This window comes from Motacilla alba, chromosome 2, assembly GCF_015832195.1.
Source record: "Motacilla alba alba isolate MOTALB_02 chromosome 2, Motacilla_alba_V1.0_pri, whole genome shotgun sequence".
Taxonomy (NCBI): Eukaryota; Metazoa; Chordata; class Aves; order Passeriformes; family Motacillidae; genus Motacilla; species Motacilla alba.
The window spans coordinates 116617682-116641213 of record NC_052017.1 but is presented as its reverse complement, the minus strand read 5'-3'; the positions used below and the strand labels follow the sequence as shown (position 1 = coordinate 116641213).

The following is a 23532-nucleotide window of genomic DNA, read 5'->3' as shown; positions in this document are numbered from 1 at the left end:
ATGCAAATATACTTGTTTCAGATTATCGTTTGTGTTGGCACACCGTGATACCCGTGGGTAAATGACCCCCCCAAATATTTGCGTACTCAATAGCTATTTTCCTACAATACACTCTAATAATTATTGCACCCTATTACCTGCTCTGTGTTAGTGTACAATTAACAATGCATTACTGCACAATAAGTTTTATAAAACATTTACAGATAGAGATCATGTTTAATTAAAATTAACTTGCCTACGAAAGCCAAATGCACTTATGATTCGCAATGACCTTTTATTACCTGCAGTCCCTTGTTTTGGCTGGATGATTGACAGCTTGCTGTTTGGCTACCATGTTGTATTTCAGCTGACAAGACTTTTCATTTTAACTCAATTTGCCTGCCTATCACAAGCTGGTGGCAGGCCAGGCTCAAGTCACCCAGCTTTGCCTCAGCAGCTTGCTCTATTTCTCATTAGTACGCATTTATTCAGTGGAAATTGGAAGACAAATGCTTGAAGGCATGTGAACTAAGTATAGCAAATTAGGGTTTAAAGACTGAATATTTATAAGTATATTGAAACAGTTTTTTAAAAAAAAAAGTCTAGAATGAATTGGAAGCTGAGTGCTAGCTTTAGTATAAGAGAAATGAAGAGAGAAGTGGGAGGATTCTAAGAATAACAATACTATGAGATATATCTCTGTCTTCCCCCCTCCTTCTCTCTCTAGAAAAGATGTAAAATCTCTCTGACAACACCTTATCAAACAACAGCCTGGCTTCTTTATGTAGCGCTTGCACAGTGAAGTTTAGCATCTCATGTGTGTAAGAAGGGGGGAAAAAATGAGGGTCATGTTCATTTGCTGCTTGGTTATCCCTTGGTATGCTTTAAATTGCCTTGTTTGTTCGGCACAAGCACAGAAACAGATGTTGCTCTACCGTGCTGGATAATTTACTGTACCTCACGGTGCAGAATGGAAGGCCTCCCAAGCTACCCAGCTGGTCTGTCAGCGGCGATGGCTGGTGTCTGCTGAACTATGACAACTGCAAGTAAAGGCTGCAGTTTTATTGTGCAGTTGTCATTCCTCTCAATGTATAGCTCTGGCATTTGTGGAAAGCTGACTGTCTATTTTTTTAATGTGAGCCTGCAAAGCTATATAAGCTCCATTCTCCTTTGTTGATCATAATGTGACTCATTACTTTTGTCATCTAATGATTATCGGCATGATCGCTCAGAGCAAGAGCCAAGCTCGCCTTCCACACATAACTGGTACTAGAAGGTAAAACAGATTTGTCATTTACGATCTGACCGCTAAGCCACACTTTGTGCTCCATTATTGTGATTAACTTCTGCATAAGATATGCTGCCCAATTGTCATTTGAGATCCGGCAGCGGGCAGGGACTGCCGCGCTTTCTGGGAGGATGTCCGCCGATAGGATGTGACCGCGTTGCTTGGGTGGTTAAACGTGCTGCTATTTTGCCGCGGCACTTTGTAATTATTTCTCTCTTTTTTTTCCCCTCCTTCCCTCTTCCTCATTTGATTTCTGCTGTCTCCACGTATGTCACCACCATTTCCAAATGGTGGACTGGTACAAAGCTACCAGCTTCATTTTCTGCAGGTTGAAGGCAGTCTGGAGCCGAGGCTGGACCCTTCCTTTGTACCGCGTAAAGTTTTGTTGCCAGAGCGCTGCCAGTTGAAATCTATCGTGTCAGGTGCCTTGTGGCTATCCGCAGTAGAGGCCATCTTCTGGAACCAGGGTTCTTTTCTGGCTTCGTCACCAACAAGCCGATTTGACTCTGCCTGATTATAGTAACGAAGGCAGTCCAAAAGAATATGCACAGACTCACTGTACGTCACATTGAATCATGGCACTGGCCACACAAAGCTGACCGCAGCCTCATTTCTTTAGACAAATGCATGCTTAAGGAAAAACCTCCTGCAAGAAAGCATCCAGGGCCACTTTATTTGCTATGCATGCTGCACCAGATTTAATTTTTAGTGAAAGAACGTTTGTTATTATTTTTTTCAGAGGCATCTACACTGGGTAGCTACTGTCTCTAATAAACTAACCTTTTGGGTGCAGCAATTGCAGTGCCTTGGTGAACACTTAGAGAAGGCTTATTTGATATCACAAAACATAAAGGCAGACACAAATGGATTATTACATGCAAATGAAAACCCAATTTTAGGCTATTTTTCACACTAATGATTAGAAGGAATCAAGTCACATATAACAGTACCCATACACACTGGTGGAAAAATAGTCAGTTTTGATTACAAAGTGAGAGATGCAGCCCTAGACAGGAGCTACATGCTGATATACATGCTATCAGAATGATTTATGCAAATTATGCATATTATTCCCAAAGGAATTCCTCCTCAAACTGCCAGGATAAATTGCCGGAAATTAGCCATAAAATCTGTCGTGCTAGGAGCAAAAGGTGAAGGCCACTGGGAAAGCAAGGACATTCAGCTTCTGGAGCCTTCCAGGATGTGATGGTGGAGACAGAAATCTTGCTTTCCCCAAACCTGAAAGGACTATGTTTTGCTTCCTCTAGGCCAATTAGAAGTGTCTTTCTCTCTTAAAATTACTAGGCAAATAATGAATTGCTTTCATTCACTCTGACCACAACAGACACCATAATTTGGCAGCATAGTGCATTGAAAAGAAAATGCATTTAAAAATTCTCAGAGTGACTACAGAATTTACAAGCAAAATGATTTCTAATGTATAGTCCTACCATTAAATCCAACAACTTTCAAAAGGCAAGCTAAACAGCTCCATCGATGCTTTCGCTGGTACTTGTTTGCAACCACCAAAATATATGTAAATGCATAAAGCGTTCATGTCTTTTGATTGCGTTGTTTTCAACACGATGCCTGAATAATGACTTTCCACCCAAAACCTGGTGCTGCTTACAACTGACAGGATTTCTCATCACCATCAGGGAGAGTCACTTCGGGAGGTTCAGCATCCCTGACTGCACTCACCCCAACCCTGCGGGGTTGTGTATTGCCTCCTCCTGGTCTCTGCTTTATGTTTGGTTTTGCTTGTGTGGTTTTTTCCTTTCTTTTTTTTTTTTTTTTTTCCCTTTAGCCTGCCCTGCTAAACTCCTGGAGAATCAGCAGCTGTAGCCATGTATAACTTCCAGTCATCTCCCATATTTCTGATGCTTCCCCCCTCCCCCCTTTTGTTTAATCGCAGAGAGTGCTTTAAACGAGAGTTTAAGAATGTGCTCGTCCTCTATGAACATCCGCATCAGCCAAGAGGATTTTGTTCTCAAGCTTGAAGGGGAACAAGAAGTCGTTTTGAGGAAAGGAGACTGGATAGCCCTTTACCCGCAGATTTTGCACATGGACCCTGAGGTCTATGAAGATCCTAAGGTAAACATTCAGCTGGTGCTACTCTTCCTACTCCAGGCACATCGAAGCAGCCAAGCCTTTTGTGATCTGTGGGTTGTTGTTTTTTTTGTGGGTTTTTTTTTAACTGCTGTTCTTTCTTGTGGAACAAATCTTCCTAGTTTCAGATGTATTTTCTAGGGCCCTGCAGGTCAAAGGATTCATGGCCTGAAGAGAGAAATATGGTGATGAGACTGACTGCGACTGCTTTCAAAGGAATTGACAATTGCACATTGACTACCATAAACTTTAGGCTAAATGTGGGCTTTGTTTGGCAGTGGATCATTTGATACCCAAGGAGGGCTGAATAATAGAAGGTGGTTTAAATAGCAAATAATGTGGGCCATTTAGCTAAGTGCCCGCAAAGCATCATTGACTCTCTGAAGCCCTATAATAGCAGTGCCTTACTTGAGCCTTATGCTTTTTCACCTCCCTTCGTAGGGATTCACCCCTTCTTGATCAATTAGAGTGTTGTGAACTTGAGACTGTAAAGCTGTTGCTCTGCAGCGAAGCTCGGAGGGTAATTGTGTCATCTCCTTGTATTTTTCTCTGACGCTCAAGTTAATGAATATCAAAGACTCAAAATTAATCCACCCTGCCTCAGCTGTAATACAGCTTCAGAAGTTCAGCACCTGCATGCAAATTGAATAGTCCTCCTCTCGGCTAGGTTGCTCCCCAGATTGCTGTCCCCAGCCCAGGGTGCCACAGAGGAAGAGCAAGAAAGAGCAAGGGTGCACTCTGAGGCTGTTAAATGGCTCGTCTGCCTGAGAGGCAAGAGCTTGTACCTCATCCGTTCCTCACCCCTATTTTCCTAAGCAAATGGCTGTCTCCTAGCCATGCTCATTTCCATCCTTGGCATTTGAGCCAAAGAAGAAAGGAACTGGGTTTTTTACATGTTTATAGAAAGCCCGTGTTAGAGACGTTGCTCCGTGAAGCTCTTCGTTTCAGGAATTTAAAGATGAGAGCTTGCAAAGAAAAGATGAGATTCAAGTGCCTCGTTGGTGCAGGACAGCATTTCGTTGTGTAGGAGCTCTGCCAGCCTCAGTGAGAGGAGGTGTGGAGCATGTTGGAGTCAGCAGGAGTAAGGTATAGTCACTGGGATGAACATTGGAGCCACAAGAATAAAAATTACATTCATGGTAGCTCTGCTGGCTGTCCCCACCCCAAAATGAAGATAAAGCCTGCAGAGAAAATCAGGGTTTTAAAAATAATTAATCTATTGGCAAATAGTTGATTAATATTTTTATCCTTAAAAAGGATAGATAACAGCTAACAAATCAGCTATTTTTTTTTAAACTTTATCCTTAACACTTTATTTTGGAGAACGTTATTGATTTGTCAAAAGTCCATCTGTTTGTTTAGGTCCTAGACCAAAAGCATCAGTGTGGAAACTGATCTCCTCCCTTATCCAATAATTGCCAGAATATATTACCATATTTCCATTGCTTGAATATATCTGCTTAGTATCAGCTCTGCTCAGCTTTCACAGTACAGCTTTAGTTCATATATTTTATCTTTTTGATAGTGAATGAGCAATCCACACATTGCAGTACATTGATTTCAGCACATGGGCCCCTCTCGAAAAGTGGGGAAATCACTGTTCTGTTTGGTTCTTAAAATATGCAGTGTGCTTTCAACAATAACTGCTGAGGATCAGATAGAGATGGAGAATGAATTTTTTGAAAGGTGCAGTCTTGAGCTTGTCATGTATTTAGGGAAAACTTTTCCTGGGAAAACAGGCAGCTTGATGAGATAATTTTGTAGCAATGCTTTTTCTCCTGGATACATAAATTTAAGTTCAAGCTATCTTGTGCTTTGGCACCATATTGTGTAAGTGTAAGCATGTATTTCTGACCACTTTCTCCACCCATTAAGGCCTAAATAAATTAGTCAGTTTTCAGTAAAGTGTGTAAGTGAAACCCTAAATTCTAACTCAGCTAGTTATAGAGCTCAGTAAATGAACTCTGCAAAACCCATAGAGTAAGTATCAGGAAACCCTGCAGGAAACCCTCTATGGTGACTTCCCAAACAAAGCTAAATACAGCATGTGACAGAAGGAGACTTAGATCAATCACAGGAGATTGCTCAGTTTTCATAATACTTGTAGCAGCTCATCCACACAGAACTTCATTGCCTGCTTTCGCTCAGCGTCCTGACCTTTTCCTTGCTGTCAGCCACCACGTCTCCTTCAGGACACCTTGTGCATGGCTGAAAATTCCTTCACATTTGAAAATTAGTCTTTATTTAGTCAGTGAACTAGCTTTTAAGGAAACACTACTCAACCCAAGGGGCTTCAGCAGCCCTAAGTTTGATGTCACTGTCATTGGCTGCATTCCTGTCTCTCACTTGTTTTCTGTTTTTCCTGTTCCTTAGATAGCAATTTATTTTTTGTTAAAAGCAATTGCCAGTCCCAGAAAGCTCTTAATATGACAAAGAAAGCATAAGGTTTGACCCAGTGTGTCTGTGTGTTCAATAGCATTGTGTTCAATTCCTCCAGACACCAGAAGTGCACCTTGTGAAAACGTTTGAGCGGATTGAAGAGCTCTGGGTTGGGTTTTTAAGCTATTGCAGTTCATATTTAGCAGTGCTTTTTTAGACCAGCAGGATTTAGAATTCAGGAAGTAAATCTTATGGTATTCTGGGCTTTCATTTGTTACTGTGCTGCTTCAAATGAAGCAATAACTTCCTGGCAGAAAAAAAATAAAGGCATGCTTCCTTTTGTCTGTGGTGTTCTAAGAGACTGAAGAGAATTACCTGTCAGGGAAAGCAGACATAGAATCACCTTTATATTTGTGGAAAATCCAGGCCTCTGCCATCTCCAGTGCACCTAGAATGTGTTCCCTTTCTCACTGACCACCTCCCCTGACATTTGTTTCTCAACAGCAAGACCTGGAGTGCATGATTTTCAGAGCCTTTAATCTAATGGGTAGATCAGTATCAGTGTATTTTTAATGGTGGTGTGGGGTTTTTTAATCAGTTGAGGTCGGTTTCTGTCTGACTGACTTGTTCCCAGCCAGCTCCAAATGGCTGCTGCTATAGCAGATGTATGCAAAGCAGGACAAATGCTAATGAGTGACCATAAGCAAGAAGTGCCTGTCATTTTTATTCAAAGCATGCAGGAGGGTTTTGTAAGTGGTTAATTTGCCATTGACTGAGTGAGGATGCCAGATCTCCTTCATTCAAAAACACAAATTATCTCTAAACAGGGATCTTGCTACTCAGAAATAGTCAGAAATATGTTCAATTTATGGAATGCAGGTTACAAGTGTAACCTCAAGCCTTACTTGAAAACATCCTCTTTGTAATGGTCAGTCACTGGCATTGTCCTGCTTTGCTCACAGCTTCTGCAGCAAAATATTTGAAGGTAAGATGTGGCAAATTAAGCAGCAACCATCCCCAACTGAAAGGAAAACTGACTGCAAAGCGCTGGGGTTTTCGAATAATCTGTGCCATTCGGTGCAAAAGAGGGATGGACTTTGCTCTGGCTTGCAAGAGCAAAATTGGTGCAATGCATTAATTTATTCATAGGCATTTGCAGAATTTGGCAGATTATCCTTATTCATGATGTATGTACCACGCTGAGTGTGTATGATGCTTTACAAGAAAATTGTCCTTCCACTAAGGTTCATTGTCCCTGCTACAAAGCGGTCAAAATCTAATTACAATCAATATAGGCCAGACACTCAGTGGATGAGATGAGGAAGTTGAAGGAGCTTGATGTAAAAGGACTAAGCTAAATAAGTGGATTTAAAGAGTGTTCTTTGCAGGAGAGATAAAGTGAGTTAATGAAACTTGAGGGAACCAACTAAAAAGAAGAAGCTGTCAGCTCCTTGTCTTCCTCTTTATCTTATTTTCTGGGTTTCAGACGCGTTACCATTGTGCAAAGAAAGCAGCTCATGTAACTGCCTTGTTAGATATCACGCTGTCTCTCTCTTTCTCTTTCATTTTCAGGAGTATAAGTTCGATCGATACATAGAGGATGGCAAGAAGAAAACCACATTCTACAAGGCAGGAAGAAAACTGAAGTATTTCCTAATGCCCTTTGGCTCTGGGATCAGCATGTGTCCGGGGAGGTTCCTCGCAATGAATGAGATGAAGATGTTTCTTTTCATACTATTGTCTCATTTTGATGTAGAACTAGCAGAAAACAAAGCTGTCAGACTTGATAACAGTCGCATGGGCCTTGGTATCCTCCTGCCAGACGTTGATATTGCCTTTCGTTACAAGCTAAGGTCCTTAAGAAATTGAGCAGCTGCCTATATGCCTTCCACTAATCTCCATGTTTGCTCTGTTTCATCACTCAGCTTTATATTTTCGGAAACGTTTGCTTTTCTCTCTCTGCTTTTACCTCCTTCCTCTTTGTTTCTAAGGAGAAAAGCTGTTGGGCTGGAGGTAGAGACCAGATGCAGGGATGTGCAACCTCAATTTGTCCTGCTTGAGTTGTGAGAAGCAAGGTGACGTGACAAGAGTCTGGCCAAGTAAACAGCCCAGCATCTCTACAAGGTGCATCTCCATACTCTTGGTTGTAAGATGAGCACGGTTTACAGGGAGGATGAATCCAGGCCACTTACATGAATATCAGCATCTGCTCATAGAAGCATAATAACAAGAAAGAGGGAGCTTCTTATCCTAACTTATTATTATCCTAACTTTATATTTACTTTATTTCTTTCATGGTCTTGAGAGTCTTACCCCTTAATTTGGGAGATGTGATGGAAGTTGTGTGGGGTGGTGAGGATGATTTGCAAGAATGTCTTACTGACAACACATTTCTAACTTCAGGTTTATGTACTGAGGGTGAATGCTTTGCTTTCTTGCTACTTTTTTTTTTTTTCTGCAGTGCAAGAATTTAAAATATGTGATTTCTTTCCTGCAATCATTTAAAGTCAGAAGAGAAGTTCTGTTGATTTTAATAGGCTCTTGATCAAGCCTAAATTATCTGTTTTGGCTTTTGAGCCATCCCCCCACCCAAAGCATATTGTTCAGGGAGAAAATACATAAGCCCATTTGAAATTATTCTATCACCTCGAAAATTAGCTTCTCTTTCTCTCACTGTTTCTTAGTAACATGTTCATGCGTTTATTTTGACCGTTTCTTATGTTTGTTCATTTCTCCCAAAAGGCAAAAGAGGAAGAGGGTTTCAAGGGCAAGTGTGGTATCTAAAAATGCTTTTTAACATTGTTTTACCTTGCCTAAATTGTGCATAGGCAAAGTAGTGTGACCTGTGTTTGGAAACTGACTTGTCCATCTGCAAATTGGAAAACAGGCTCTTCCCTGGGGCCAAAATTTGAGCAAGTGAAAACCCTGGGCAGCCACAGAAGTTTATACTGGCTGCCCAACCTGCTTCACTGGGTGCCCAGCTCTTGTTTGGAAAATTAATTTGCTAGTGCACAAAACCTGAGAGTTTAGACCCTGTCTCTCTTCCCAGCCATCACTTCAGAGATTGATGAGGATTCCCGTTGCTGTCCAGTCTCAATTTGCCAGGATGATAATTGTAATGGCAGAATAGCCACATCTGTGGGCCTTGCCTTGTGTTCCTAAAAAAACATCTCTCTTTGGGATGTGCCAGAGTAAGTCTTTCAAAATCAGAAATTTTACTAATCCAAATGGCACTTGATGGCCTGTGGATGAAAACTATTACCTACGTACTAAGAATTATTTACTGTTATTTTTGTAGAAGCCTGTTCAGTTATTTGTGTAAAGCACATACCCTAAATAAGCGCCAGCATCCGTAGCAAGACTTTCAGAGATTGGTACAGCCACCTTCCAAATCCTCCAAGGAGGAAATTGTGGTTTTGTGAGATATATCAGATAAACATTTTCTCCTCATGTATAGTATCAATAATGTCTACAAATTTGGAGTACACTTACATTAAATGGGCTTTGCAGATAATTAAATGCTTTATCTTTACTCCAATATTTAATCAACAGCAAAAGCTGATTATTGCTTTGTGCCACAGAGTAAAATTGGTTTTTATGGTGACATTCTTGTACTCAGGTTACTTACACCTGTGGTTACTCTGTAGAAGCTATTCTATACTCAGCTGTGGCTCACAATCCAGTTTAGACATTAGAGCCTGGCTTATTGAGAGAGGGAATGTTGATATCATTACACTGTTGACTGTATTCCATTATTGCTTATATGTAAGCTGTAAAATGTCTCATGCTACAATTATGATGAATCCTTCTTTGGCATCCAACTTTAAAACAAACCTGAAGCAACTGCGAAAAAAACAGTGGGTATTTGTTTTAAACAGAGGCCCCTTTTTTATAACTGTATTCTATTTTTAGGATGTTGAATTAAAGGATCACTGGCTGCTGTGTAATTTGATAGGGCATAATAGGACTGTGCCAAAAGTACATGCAAGTCATTAGTAGTTTCAGATTAATTGCTGATCAATTTGTACAGTATCTATTCTGAAATTAAAAGAAGAACTAGATTGTCTCCAAAGTAGCAAATTAAATCTGCATCGTATGCTCCATTTAAAAAAAAAAAAAGAAAAGAAAAAAAAGGAAAAAGGGTCAGAATCTTTCCCAGGAGTTGGATGAAACTTCTATGAAGACCTTGCATCAGTTAAAGAGCACCATGCAAGAGGCCACTATTCTGCTGAGATAAAAGTTGCCTGCTCTGTTCACTCAAGAACCAAAATAATCAAGTGCAAAGCAGGGTCTGCTCAGCCTGGCCTGGAATTGTGACCCTGGTAACCCAGGCTCCTGGTGGATTGGTTTGGCTGGTAAGCACTGCATCACTACCTTGGCACACCTTGGCTGCTGAGGAAGAAAGCCTCACCCCATGTAAAGCCATGAGAGCTGGCACCGGACAGGGAGGTTAAGCCCTTCTGCTCCATGTATTCAGCAGCTGAGGAGGGGACATACTGACAGTCAGCAGCTGGTCTGACCAGGAGTGACTAAGTCTCCATGGAGCAGGACTGAAAGGCCCATGGTGTTGGTATTCCTGGTCAATAAGCTGAGAGCACAACAGCGTGTAGCATCCCCAAAAGTCCCAGCTGGAGCCAAGCTAGCTGCAGGGTGCTGTGCCAAGAAGAGGGTGTTTCATTGCATAGAGCACAACACCCTTTTTGATGACCTCCTTGGCTGCAGGACCCAGGATTGTGCAGCTCTGAGTGTCTGTCGCTGGAGCACAAAGAGGCAAAATCATCTAAGCAGAAAGAGCAGTGCTCTTTGCCAGCATTCAGGTGCTGGTGGGGCTGCAGGGTAGGGTGGGAGGAGGCAGACCTGGGCTTCCCTCTCCCACCTCTCCACTTCAGCAGAGGGGTCTGCCCTGCCACCCAAGCAGTGGCTTCTGGGGGCATCCACAGACCTGGCAGGTGCAGGATCAGGCAGGAGGAGCACATGGGTACCCCCTGAATTCCTCTGCTGTTCCTTGATGAATTGGTGCCCTCACCCATCAGTTTGGGATGTGACTTGGCTGGTCACTGTCAGCCTCTGACTGTAAGTTGTTGATGTCTATAGCTGTATCAATAGTATCTTCTGCTATTAAAAATACATGTAAGCACCTTTTTTCTCACAAAAAAAAATAGGTTTATTAAGTCAGTCTGGCCCTTTATAACACCCAAGAAAAAAAGTTAATTTATCATGAACTAATGTGAATGCTAAAACATAGCTTTTTAATTATTCTTCTTATTTTAATTTGCAGATTTAATGTTCTCCCTTTTCATGCTGGCACTTAGTACTGCTAGATGCTATTGTAAACTTTTTAAAATGTTCCATTATTTAGGAAACCATCTAGTATATGTGTACTTGTTTGCAAATTAGATTTTCATATCTCTGTCAGTATGTCCTAATGTAATAATATAAAACCATGTGAGAGTTGTTCCTTATGCTTTTAAGCCAGCTGCATGTCACTATTTTTGGCATTGCTATTTTTATGAATAATTACTGGTCTGTGAATTTTTCTTGCAGAATTTTACATGATCTTTTACTTTGTCATTATTGAATGGTCATTCAAGAGATTGTGAAGTGCTCTTAATATTGCAAACTCACGATTTGTATATAGATGAGCAATGGCTAGGTTCTACTTTAACAGTTAATATCCATTGTTCCAGTTCCTAGATCAACTACGGTACTTCTGAGCAAGAAAATAGAAATTTCATTATTTTAGTAATCTAACATCTTAAAGGAATTTTGTATTTCAAGGGCACAATAAAAAGGAATATATCTATTTTAATATTGAATGATTGTCTGTGGTATTTTTTCCAGCTTATGTTTATACTTTTCTCACAGATTCACAACTATTGCTTTAATTTTTTAATTATTATTTCAACATACTACCTTTTTCTGTTACTGGATCTTGACAGATATTTCTGTAATGAAAAAAAAGCCTTTAATTCAGCAGTGAAATACAGAAACTCCTTTGAATATTGGAAAGTATTGTGTCTTTTTTTATCACACCCCCCCACCAGGAAACATGAGCCAATTCTCATCAGGTGAGATAAAAAAGTAGTACTTCTGACATTCTTAGGACATTATTCAAAATTAATATAAAGATCTGCAGTCTACTAGTGATTACTAAGTACAACTCCTAGGCTTTTACTTTTGCAAACCTCCATGTAGTACAAGATGTACTACCTAAAGTAAAATATTCTGTCTTCACAGATCATTCATTTTAAAAGGGGACATGAATGAAATTGTTACGATGCACAGCACTGCAGCAGCAAAGCCCAGCTTGGCTTTTCTAGGTATCACTGTAGCTGCTGAGTTCTACAGGTATTTAATAGGAATGTTGTACCCTAAAGACATTGGTGTTTCTCCATTCCTTCATGCAGAAATGCTTGTCAGGTATGTCTGCGGGGGTTATTGAAGATGCTTCCTAGAGAAGACAGACCTGCAGCATTTTGTGGATTTGGTAAATGTGTGTGTAGCTGTGCAATTGTTCTAACTCCAGGTTGCATTAGAAGTTATTGAAATTTATAAATTAAAAAGTGACATTGTTTGAGATTTCTTAAAGGGTGTATTTCTGAATAAGCTTTCCATAATGGTCTGAAAGATAGCTTGAAAGGAAGGAGTTAGTGAGACCCCCTAACACTGTATTTTATCTAGTATTTAATTTGATACTAGGTACTGTCTTGATGTTACTTGTATAGCACTGTATTTTAAAACTGTTCAAGGTATCAAATTATGCATGTGCTTAACTCATATGAATAGAGCTATTCTAACTGCCAAACCATAGAAAGTGAAGTATTTTCCTGTCTACTACCTAAACCAGCCTATGTACCCTTTCTAGTCATGTCCCCATACTTACTACAAAATAGAAAAATTATCTCATTACAAAAACACCTCTCAAAGGTATGTTTATGAAAGCTTTGTGATCCTTAAGTTATTGTCTATGTTTATAATTAGCAATAAATATGAAGAAATATATAAAAGCATATAAAAAAAAGTAGACAACGTTCCATTTTAAAGTGAAAGCAAGGAAGCTGTGGTGGGATGTTGATCCTCATATAAACCAGTTCTGTGTTTCTTCCATGCATCAGGCTTTCCTGGGATCTCATGTACTGAGGTCGTATGAGTACATCATTTATAATAGTAGAAATGTGCTCATCTTCAAAACTATTTACACCAAAATAAATAATCAAAAGTAGCCTAAGCTTCAGCTGTTCTTGCTAGAACCCTTCCGGGATTCTTTCTATCTTCAAAGATTTGTTAAAGCCATTTTGACACTTATGTGTCGGTTTAATTTCTTTTCCCCAAAACCAGCAGCTGTGAGTACAGGAAAGTTAAATAAAAGTCCAAGTTCTGGCTACCGGGAGAGTAAAAGTCAGTAGGCAAACACCCTGTGATGACTTTTGACAGCGACTTCTTCCCCATCAGCTCATCTTTCCAACTACCTCTTTCTTCCAAACAGTTTAGTCGCTCGCTAATCTCCTACAGGCAGCAAGTCTTTCCCTGTCTAATTTCCATCTTGCGAGCCAGTGAATCGCCTCTCTTCACAACGTATCTTTCAGTTGCCTTTAAAAAATGAATTCTTTACAGCAGCCTCTTGCAAAATCGGCTTCGCAGGTGGCTGCAGCTGGGAGAAGTGCCGCCTCGCTAAAGCTTTGAACCTGAAAAGCGGATGGGCATTAGTTGTGCTGGTGGTGGAAGCACCGGGGGATGCTGCCGCTCCGGGATGCCCCCGGCCCGCGGCGGCGGCGGCGGCGGCGGCGGGGACCCGCACCCTCGCCCGCCCGCATCCCCGCATCCCCGTCCGCTGCCCGCTGCCCGCCGGGCTCCCGCCGCCGGCTTGTGCTCCCTGCGCTCCCACCTCCCCCGGCCCGCGACAAAAATCAGGGGAGAGGGGGGCTGAGGAAAGACCCCTGCATGCCCCTTCCTAAAAGCATCACGAGCTTCCAGGGATGCTGCAGTGGGACAAGGGGACGGGACCCCCCAGGGAGGTTCCTAGGGAAGCGGTCTGGGTGTTCGGTGAGTTTGGATGGCTTCGGCTGGTGGAGAGCAGGTTTACTCTGGAAAGGCGATTGTTTTTCCCTAATCCTCAATTATGAAGATTTAAAAATAGTATTAAAGGGGCAATCTGTTCTGCAACTTCTCGGAAGAAATAATTGTTGATTTAGATAAGCACTGATCCCTTCAGTGTTTGATGAAGACGTTAATTTATGGCTGTCTAGCAGTTTATGGCTGTCATTAGATTTTCAGCTTTGTCTCTCTTCGAAATGTATCTTTATTTTTTTATTTTAATCCGAGACAATTACGTAAGAAAACGGTTATGTTTGATCTAAAATACATCATTTTCCTATAGCATTTCAAATTATTCACAGATCATAGTTCTTATATGTGCATATATGAATTTAAAAATACAGCAGTAAAGTGCTTGAAACAGACCATAAATTTGCTTCCTATTTTATTACACGTCTCTGAATCGGGTTGAGAGGACAAGGGCAACTAGGGGCTTGGGGAAGGATTTAACCCTTCCCGAGGCTGGAGAACGAGCCGAACCAGACCAAATTCCCCTCCGGAGCGCTTCGGGGGCGGGTGTGGGCGGGCTGGGTGACACCGAGCTGATGAGTGACCAGGGGTAAATGGGGCTGGCTGCAGCTCTGTGCTCATTTAGCACATGTCCTCTCTGCGACGTGGAGGGCTGCTAGGAGCCCCCGGATGGGGCTGGGGGCCGGGGCAACCGCGCCGGCTCCGGCTCCCGGCAGCGGCTCCCGCCTTTGCCCCCGCTCCGGCGGGATGGCAGCGCAGGAGCGGGCACAATCGGCTTAACCCCTGCGGCGCCTGCCTAAGCCACGCGCAACGCTTCAGGGAGAACCTGCCCGACGCCCTCCATGGGCTCCGCTAGTGCCGGAGCTTTTCCAGGCTTTGCCCGGGCCCCGACGGGCAGCAGCGGCCCCGCGGAGCGGGCGGGCGGCAGGGGCCGGGGCCGGCGCGGGGCCCAGAGCGACTTCCCCAAACTTTTGTCCCGCTCCGACTAGGAGCTCTTCCGCTGTTTGCTTAGAGCCTCAGGATCAGCCTGGCCTGTGGGCAGGGGCGGTGCGATCACAGTTACAAATGACCATGGAGAGAGTCGCGGAGTCCCGGCTCGTTTGTTTTATCCCCCGCCAGCCTCCCACCACACCACCACAAAAAAAAAAAAAAAAAAAAAAAAAAAAAAAAAAAAAAAAAAAGTGTTAATTGCTGTAAAGTTTCCGAGCACGTGGATAATTTACTTTGACTGCTGAGTTTTAATTAAAAGCAAACTTATTTATGTTTCTGATGTTTATATTACGCGATTTAATTACGTTTAGAGGAAGCGTCGCACTTTTTTCCCCCTTCCACCCTAAATCACATTTTCATTAAAGGTTTTAATAAGAAAACTCACTTGACCACTATTCATTATCTAGTCCCCTCCATGCACACAAGTTCACTTACCCATTCATTTATTCACTTACTCATTCCAGCAGATCCGCTGCAACTGCTGCTAGCAGGGATGTGAACACTCATAATTATTTGTCAAAGTCTGGAAAGTGTATTATCCCTTCTTCTAGTGGTAATTAGTTACCATAGCATCTAATACGTAAATGTGCCCAGAGCACACCATTAACAGTTAAGCGGAGGATTCAATTTAACACATGATTATATCTTTCATAAGTCATTACATTAGGAAAGCCAATGTCACTCATGCTGGGACAATCTAGGCTCCGAGCCGGGGTAAGGGGCTGGGAAAGGGAGCCAGGCTGGGCGGCGGGGGCAGAGGGAGCTCCGGATGAGGCTGAGGAAGATCCCGGTTCGGTGGGGCGATTGGAAACGGGGAAGAAGCTCTTTTGAAAGGGTACATGTTGGTTTCTGGCTAAGCGATCTTTCAAGCTTTAAGGCGGGAGGGGGAGCCTCTCTCCTCCCCCCAGCCCGGCACACATTACGCTCGCATTGGCAAGACCTGCTCAGGGACTGGCCCAGTGGCTTCGCGCCGCTTCCCAGGGAGGATGCCCGGCGCAGCGCGACAGGAGAGTGGGCCAGGAGTGCCAGCACCTCTGCCTGGCACGGACCCCATGCCCGCTCCGAAGCAATGGACGAGGAAGCAAGACAGCCCAAAGTCGGGCGGCAGCGGTAGCCAGGAATGACAGAGATTTTCATTCCGCTGTCCCGTCGCTCCGAGGCAGAGGCGGGCGAGAGAGCGGTGAGCGAACAAATCGCTCCATGTGCCACAGACCCCGCTCCCCAGAGCCGGCGGGGAGCACGCCAGGCCCGGCCCGCACACTTCGGACGCTGCCCCCGGCCACGGGAGCCGGGAGGCAGGGCGTGGGCCTGCCCCAGCCCCATGCCTTCTTCCCACTTTAGGTCCCGGCCGCTCCAGGAGTTTGCTGGGACCTGGCGTGTCCCCCACCCCACGGCCGGGCAAAGCCGAGCGGCGCCCGCGCCTTCCAAGGGAACCTCTCCGGGAAGGAAGCTCGCTCGGTAGCCAGAGACATTAAGCGGTAAATATTGCAGCAAATGTGTCCTGCGATGTTATATGCACGAACACACACTCACACAGACACACACACAGGCACGCACCACGCCAAGCTGGTGGCGGTGGTTAATTCCTAATCAGAATGATGGACAGCAGAGACAGAACAATACAAACTAATGGCTGTGTTGCTGATCACTTTACCCCTTGATTAAAGACACCCAATTATGGCGCAGAACAGTGTCGTAATTATGTTCCTTAATCACATCCAGGAGGTTTAATTGCCTTAACGATGTGTTTCATTAAATGAATTTAGGTATTATAGTCGACAGTTTTCATACACAGTTGTTTTCAAATTAACATAATATTAGACATCGTCATGGAAATTGTTTTAATAATCATAATTAGACGCACCCAGCCTTTGTCTAGTAAATGCTGAGAGACGCTTCTCCTTGCGCCTGGGGGCTGATCTGCCCACCCTCTCTGGGCTGCCTTCCCACAGCTCCGTGGCACTTTACAGTTATGTTTCCTGAAAAGTTACAGGTTCTGATTAATCTTTTTTGATGGGAAGTGGAGCAGAAAATATTTATACCCTTCCCCCGCCTGTGGTGCTGCCGTTGGGAGAGGCGGCTTCGCGGACACCCGGCGCCGGCCCGGGCCGCCCGGGGGGAGGGGGGAGCCGCAGGACCGGGACCACCGGCCCGGACTTAGGGCCGACCAGACAGCCGGGGGGGCTGCCTGCTTCCCCTGCCCTAGGGTTTGGGGCAGCGTGGAGGGTCTATGAGGGGAGGGGCGGCTCCCAAACTCGGCGGACTGGGAGGAGGCGGGGGGGCGGTCCTGCGGCGTACCCCGCGGCGCATCCAGCCCCGCGGCTCGGGGCGGGCGTGGAGCCGCGGGACGGGAGGGCAGGGCAGGGCAGGGCCGGGCCCGGCTCTGTCGGGGGCCGCCTGCCACGGGAGCGGGAGAAAAGCAGCCAGGGAGGAACTTCTCGCTTCCCTGCTTGGGACACCCGGAGCCGGGAGTGGGGTGACGGGGAGGGTCCTGGGGCGCGCTCAGAGCAAGGCAAAGGAAAGAAAACGACCCACCCCCACCATCCACCTGCTTTAATCTGGATGGATATGCTTAACAAAGCACAGCGTAATACAAGCGTTTGTTCAAAATATTTTAATAAAGATTCTTTCCGACATAGATACACATACAAACGATCGTACATTGCTGTCATAATCTGATTGACCTATTTAATATATATCACTCTTTACACATCCGTGACCTGCCAACAGATCCATCATGGCTCCTATTTTGCCATCCAACCTGACAGTCCGAATTTGTATTATCTGCAAGTAGTGGAAAAAAGCAGGACTCGTTTTTGAAAATAAAATAAAAAAAAAAAAAGAAAAAGAAAAAAAATCTTGTTTTACAAATGGCAGAGAGACAGCCACCCAGCCATGCAAACTCAAACTGAAGGCTCACTTTGGGTAAATAGCTACTTCTTGCTTTTCATCTCTCATTTTTCTTAAAAAAAAAAATCAAAGAAAAAAATCAAAACCCGCCCCCCACATCCCCTGAAAAAGGAAGAGAAGGATTCCACGCGTTCTGTAAATTAGCCTAAAGTATTTAAAGTATTTCAACTTAAATAATTATCCACAGTCAGAATAATTTACATACACATTAAAAGCGGTTTAAATTATACCTTCGAAAACACAGCGCCTGGGAAAACATTGGCTTGGCAAGTGTTCTTGTAGCAGCTATTGCTCTGATGCCTTGTAAAAGTAAATAGTTATTACCTGTTATAATGCAAAGAATACCCTTTCAAAAATCAGTTGGTTGAGCAATTAAGAATACACTTTTCCTGTAATTTTTGGACTGAAGCAATTTATTAAAGCTCAATTTAAATACAGGGATGATGCAACTTAAAATCCAGATGACCTTTCATAAACCTAAGCAGCTCGGTACATCAACATTTCTGGTTATATGTTGTTGGCAAAGAAATGTTTTAAACACTTGGCACACAGTTTAAGTTAATCCATAAACAGAATTTTAGAAGCATTTAAAGTAACTGCACATAAGACCCATGACCTTAACACATGATAAATATTGTTGGCGTGGAAGGGTCATTTTAAAGAATAACAAATAAATAGCATGTCTTGTTTATACAGCATTGCAAAGTGGAAAGAAACAAGGTGCACATAAATATTTATTTTAAAAATGCGATACTTTCAGCGACACGGAGTAGGGGTTTTGATCGGTTATTTTTTGTCTTTTTTTTTTTTAACTCTCTCGGTTTTTTAAATCACTCTCACCAAACTTTGCGCATTTTCACAGGATCAAAGTTTAGAGACGATAAAAAATACAAAGTCTTCCATAGCAATGGTCCAGTCTCTTTGTTTCTGCGAGTCACTTAAATAATAAGTTTACATTTCAAGTTTGTTTGTTTGTTTCCTGGCTCAGAATAATAATAATACTGCTAATAATTAATTTAAAAAAAAAAATCTATGTTCAAGTGCCCTCTCTGATTTGTCCCCGGCGATAGCCCCGGCTCCCAGCCCGGCCTGCTATTTCCCGGCCTCTCCTTTGTCCGGACGCGCAGCGAGCCCCCCCGGCGCCCCCCGGGCCGGGCCTTCCTTCCTCCCCGCGGCACCCCCGGCCCCGCGCCCCCTCCCCGCCGCCGCACGCACGCTGCCTCCCGTCGCGGTCCCGTCTCGGCGGCACCCGAGGAGAAGAGCGAGGCGAGGCGAGTCCGGGCAGAGGGCGGCGAGGGCCGGGCAGCGGTCAGTCTCTCCGCCGCCTCCGCGCCCCCCGGCCCGGGACCGCGCCGCCGGCTGTCGCCGCTCCCCGGGGCCGCGGCGGCGGCGGGGGGCGGCCACGGCGGCGGCGCTTAAGGCTTCTCCGTGCACTGTTTGCAGAGGCTGGAGGAGACGCTGTTGAAGATGGCACATTTCTCCGGGCAGGAGGTGGCGGGGGGCAGCCCGGCGCTGAAGGGGTAGCCGGCCGCCTGCTCGTAGGCGCCGAGGGCGGGGTGCAGCGCCGCCGCCGCTGCCGCCGCCGCCGCGGCGGAGCTGGGCAGGGAGGCGGCCGAGATGGCCTGGCCCTGGTTGAGATAAGCCACCAAGCGCCGCATCTCCTCCAGGGCCTGCGCCTGCATCAGGATGTAGTTCTTGGCCAGGAGGAGCGTGGCGATCTTGGAGAGCTTCCGCACCGAGGGACTGTGCGCGTAGGGGATGACCGCCCGCAGCTCGTCCAGCGCGTCGTTCAGGTCGTGCATCCGCCGCCGCTCCCGCGCGTTGATGTTGAGCCGCAGCGCCTTCTGCTCCTTGGACTTCTTGCTGCCGCCGTGCCCGTGGCTGTTGGAGCAGCTGCCCTCGGCCGCCTTCAGCCCCCCGCCCCCCCCTCCGCCGCCGCCCGCCGCCGGCGAGGCCACGCGCGGGTCCCCCCCCGGCGCCGCGCAGCACCAGCTCGCAGCGGCCGTCGCTGTCGTCGTCGGGGCTCTGCTCGCCGCCGCTGCTCTCGGCCACCGAGCTGCGGCTGGCGCTCTCGCCGTACTTGACGCAGACGGAGCCCGGCGGCAGCGCCAGCGGGTCGCCGCCGACTCCGGGCTGCAGCAGCGCCTCGGGCTCCGACGCCTCGTAGCAGGCGAGCGGCGAGGGCTGGCGGTCGCGGGGGTGGGAAAGGTCGAGCCCCGGGGGCGAGCGGAAGGCGGACTCCATGCGCTTGGCCGAGGCGGCGAGGCTCTTGTGGAAGAGGTCCTCTTCTGCGGGCAGCCCCAGCGCCCGCTCCATCGGCGCCCCGCTCGCCTCCGCCTCCTCCGCCCCCCTCAGTTCCCGGCCCGCTCCTCCAAGGCTCCGCGCCGCGGCGGGCGGCTCCCCGGCGTCCCGCTGGCAGAAATCGTTCCCCGGCTCCCGCCGGAGCTGCGTCGTGCCCGGCGCCGCGGCTGCCCCTTCTCTGGCTCCGGCGGCGGCTCGGACTGCGGCTCCGGCGGCTCCGGCGGCGGCTCCGGCTGTGGCTCCGGCTCGGGCGGCGGCTCCGGCTCGGGCTGAGGCTCCGGCAGCGGCTGTGGCTCGGGCTGTGGCTGTGGCTCCGGCTGCGGCTCCGGCTCGCCCTCAGCAGGCGCCGCGCTGGGGCATTGTGCGCTGCCAGTGGAGCCGCTTCCACCGTTTATCTTGCTTGGATTCACCTTCAAGAGATTTCCGGACCCATCAACCAGCAGCCGCCGCAGACGGGGGAGTCTTTTACATCATTATCTCTGAGAGTAGGTTATTATGAAGAAGACTCGCCTGTTGGGACAGAGCTTTCTACCCAATCAGGTTAACGTTTTAATTAATAGGATTAAAACGGTAACAAACAATCCCAGGCGCTATCTGGCCCTGAGTCTGAATAGTTTCTTTTCCCAGGTCTGAAGACAGGCAGCAGCTAGAGCTTTATAAGAGGCGCCTGCTCCATTATTCTCCCTGCCATCTGTATACACAGCTTAACGCATATGTTTGCAAGACGTTGTGTCCTGTTAGTAACCCAACAACTGCCTTTAGCTTGACATGTGTGGCGACTTTCACTCATCAATGAGCACACTAAAAGCCCTACTTAGATCGAAGGATGTTCTTTGCCTCCTTCAGCAAATTACAGCCCTGCACTGCAGAAAAGCCCACTTCAACACTTCTCCTTCCGAGTGCTGCCAGCAGACTTCTGCTAACTTAGCCGTGGAGTCGGGAGTGACACCCTCTCCCCCCAGCCCACCCACCCCCTGCATTTACATTAACTTATAGCTCCCTCCCACCCCCACCCGTCTTCCCGAAAAGCATCGCCTGGGAAAGAAAAACATTAAATTAAGAACCCCCGGAGCAACCCCAGCCGCCATGCCCACTCCTGCCCACCGCCAAAGTCCACCTTGCTTCCTTGGGAGGCGGGTGGTCCCCAGTCCTCCCTCTCCCCAACCCCCCCTCCAACAAACGGAGACCAAAGGGAGGTTCCCCTCCTCCTTCCCTTATCCCTTTTCAAGTAGCAGATTGCTGCTTGCGAGTGATTATCCCCCGTGTCCCTATAAAAAACATAAAGCCCCATCAGTTACCTTGAAAATGAACGGATCTGGGGAAGAGAGAGGGCGGGAAGAGAAAGGGCAAAACCCACCAAACTTTTTAAAATTTATTTTTTACTGTGACTGACCAGCTCTTTACAGGTCCGTGCCCTCCTGCCTCCCTCCAGCGAGCCCGACTCGGCCGGAGCACCCCCACTCTTCTCCCCAACGCCGGGATGCCGCCGCCGGTGTCAGGGCGAGGCGGCCTCAGTCATCCGGTTACTCCGACCCCCTGCTCCTCTCTCGGGGCTTCTCCTCGGAGCCGGGGACGCTCTCCTCTGCACTCTTCCAAAAGCTGAAGTGGAAACCCGAGGGTCGGTCAGAATTTTGTCCCACCACTCCTCTGATTCTTGAAGCGAGCAGCTCGCTCTCGCCTTTCTGTTAGCACTCAGAGTATTTAGTGGCAGGTTTTCATTCTTGTGACATCAGTAAAAAAAAAAGCAATATTTCCCAACACTTCCAAATCATTCTTATGTGGCAGGATTACTGAAGGCTATGAAAATTTTTTGGTTTCTCTGGTTTCATTAAAAACCTTTTAATTGTGTCTTTCGGAGTTGGCCCCAGGTGTTGGACTCTTTTCATTACATTTTGCTCTAATGTGATGAAATTCTAATTCTCTCCTTACCATATGGTTAAATTTCCCCACTGAGAATTAGTTGAAAAAGGAGAAATAATCTATTAATCTCTGTAATAGATTCACAAATGAGGTTTGCCACAGAACCCGTTTTTGAATGGTAATATCAGAACAGTTGGGTGCCTTGTTTCAGGAAAGAAAGGACCAGGCGACAACAGAAAACGTTTGAATTTTCACCTGGAAAGAATGAAAAGAAGCCAAGCTGCAGATTTCAGAGTAATTGACTGAGATTTCATCTAGCGAGGACATGACTACAATACAGACCTTCCTCACCTCGTGTCTCCGGATCAGAGGCGAACATACAAGCCGAGCCCTCCGAAGAGGGAGGGTCTCACCCCCCGCCCCCCAGCCCCATTTGGCTGCTGCGCCTGTCCCTGGTCGCCGTCCAAGCGCACAGTCACCGAGCGCCTCGCTCCCCTCCCCCTTTCCAAGGGATGGATGTCACCGTTAACCTCTATCATTATTAATCCAAAGGCATTTTAGGTTTATTGTTTTTCAATTAGCAACTTCATTTTCCCCGGGATCATAAACAAAGGACTTTATGTTCGCAACAGGGATTTGGGTTTTTTTATTATTATTATTTAATCTGCTTAATATCCAACCTGTAAAACTCGTGTGGTCACTTAAGGATGACGGATACTGTTATTATAATTTGATGGCTAGTGGGAACATTTCATTCCCCTCATCTTATTTCTTCGAAGACAGAGGGCTCCGGCTTGATCTCTCCCGCTGATCTGTGGGTTCACTTGCACTGTCTAGTTTTTTCTGCAACTTTGGGGACGACGTACACTGCCTCTCCGCAGGCGGCGGGTCCCGTTGTCCCGGGTTGCGGCCGCCGCAGTTGCCCGGATCGGCGCGGGGCGCTTGCCGGGCCGCGCCGTCGGGGCGGGGGAACGGGGGCACCGCGGCGACCTCCGCGGCAGCCTCCTTTCCCCCTCAACTGTGCTCGCTTACATTTGCGCTCTGAGCCTGAAATCTCCCTCCCCGTCTAAGCTTTTTCTGCTCTTCCCTGTCCACCGGTCAGTCTGCATGATCTGCCCCTAGATCTGCTCGTATTCTTTCTACCTGCTTCATCCCGTCTTTTCGACAACCTCTCCTTTCCTTTCATTTCTCTTCATTCTTTCCTTTCTCTCTCTCCTGGGTCTGTCCTCTGTTCTTGAGGCATGAATATATCCCTTCATCTTGCCGATGTGCTCATCTGTGACTTGTCGTGCTCTAAAGATGCCAACTTTCTTACAAACTTTACCTTGTGGGAGGTGTGGGAGGGAGTTGGGGGAACAAAGTGGACGGGACGAAAAGAGAACCCCTCTCGCCTTCCCTGGGACGAAAAGAGAGCCCCTCTCGCCTCCCCTGGACCCGCCTGTTGTGATCTGCCTCTCCCCACCTCACGAAGAAGTGGCTGTTTAATAGTCTACGGGAACTTTAGTTTGGAAGCAAGCAGAAGAATTTATAGAAGCTTTAAATGCGGCGCTTATAAAAATACCGAGGAATGGTCTTTGAGGTTTATGCACTCGTAAACTTTTGCTGATTGCTTCTGGGAAGTTGTCAGGCATTTAACACGGCGTTTATCTTAC

At 46.4% G+C, this 23532-nt stretch overlaps 2 protein-coding genes across 3 annotated transcripts in view; one reads left to right on the top strand and one right to left on the bottom strand.

Annotated features, from left to right (window-relative positions):
- The window catches only part of LOC119711757 (cytochrome P450 7B1), a 125564-nt gene extending 113809 nt beyond the window's left edge, over positions 1 to 11755 (top strand). For both annotated transcript variants that reach the window (XM_038162296.1, XM_038162301.1), the window contains exons 5-6: positions 3183 to 3361; positions 7328 to 11755. In XM_038162296.1, the coding sequence (XP_038018224.1) occupies positions 3183 to 3361; positions 7328 to 7624 (476 nt within the window). In that variant the 3' untranslated portion in view covers positions 7625 to 11755. The remainder of the gene's footprint in view (positions 1 to 3182; positions 3362 to 7327) is intronic.
- Positions 11756 to 18988: 7233 nt separating this feature from the next.
- Positions 18989 to 20173, bottom strand: BHLHE22 (basic helix-loop-helix family member e22). Its single transcript, XM_038129859.1, is given in 2 exon segments — positions 18989 to 19692; positions 19694 to 20173. Coding segments are annotated over 2 exon segments (900 nt in total). The 5' UTR covers positions 20036 to 20173; the 3' UTR covers positions 18989 to 19134.
- Between the last annotated feature and the right edge of the window lie 3359 nt (positions 20174 to 23532).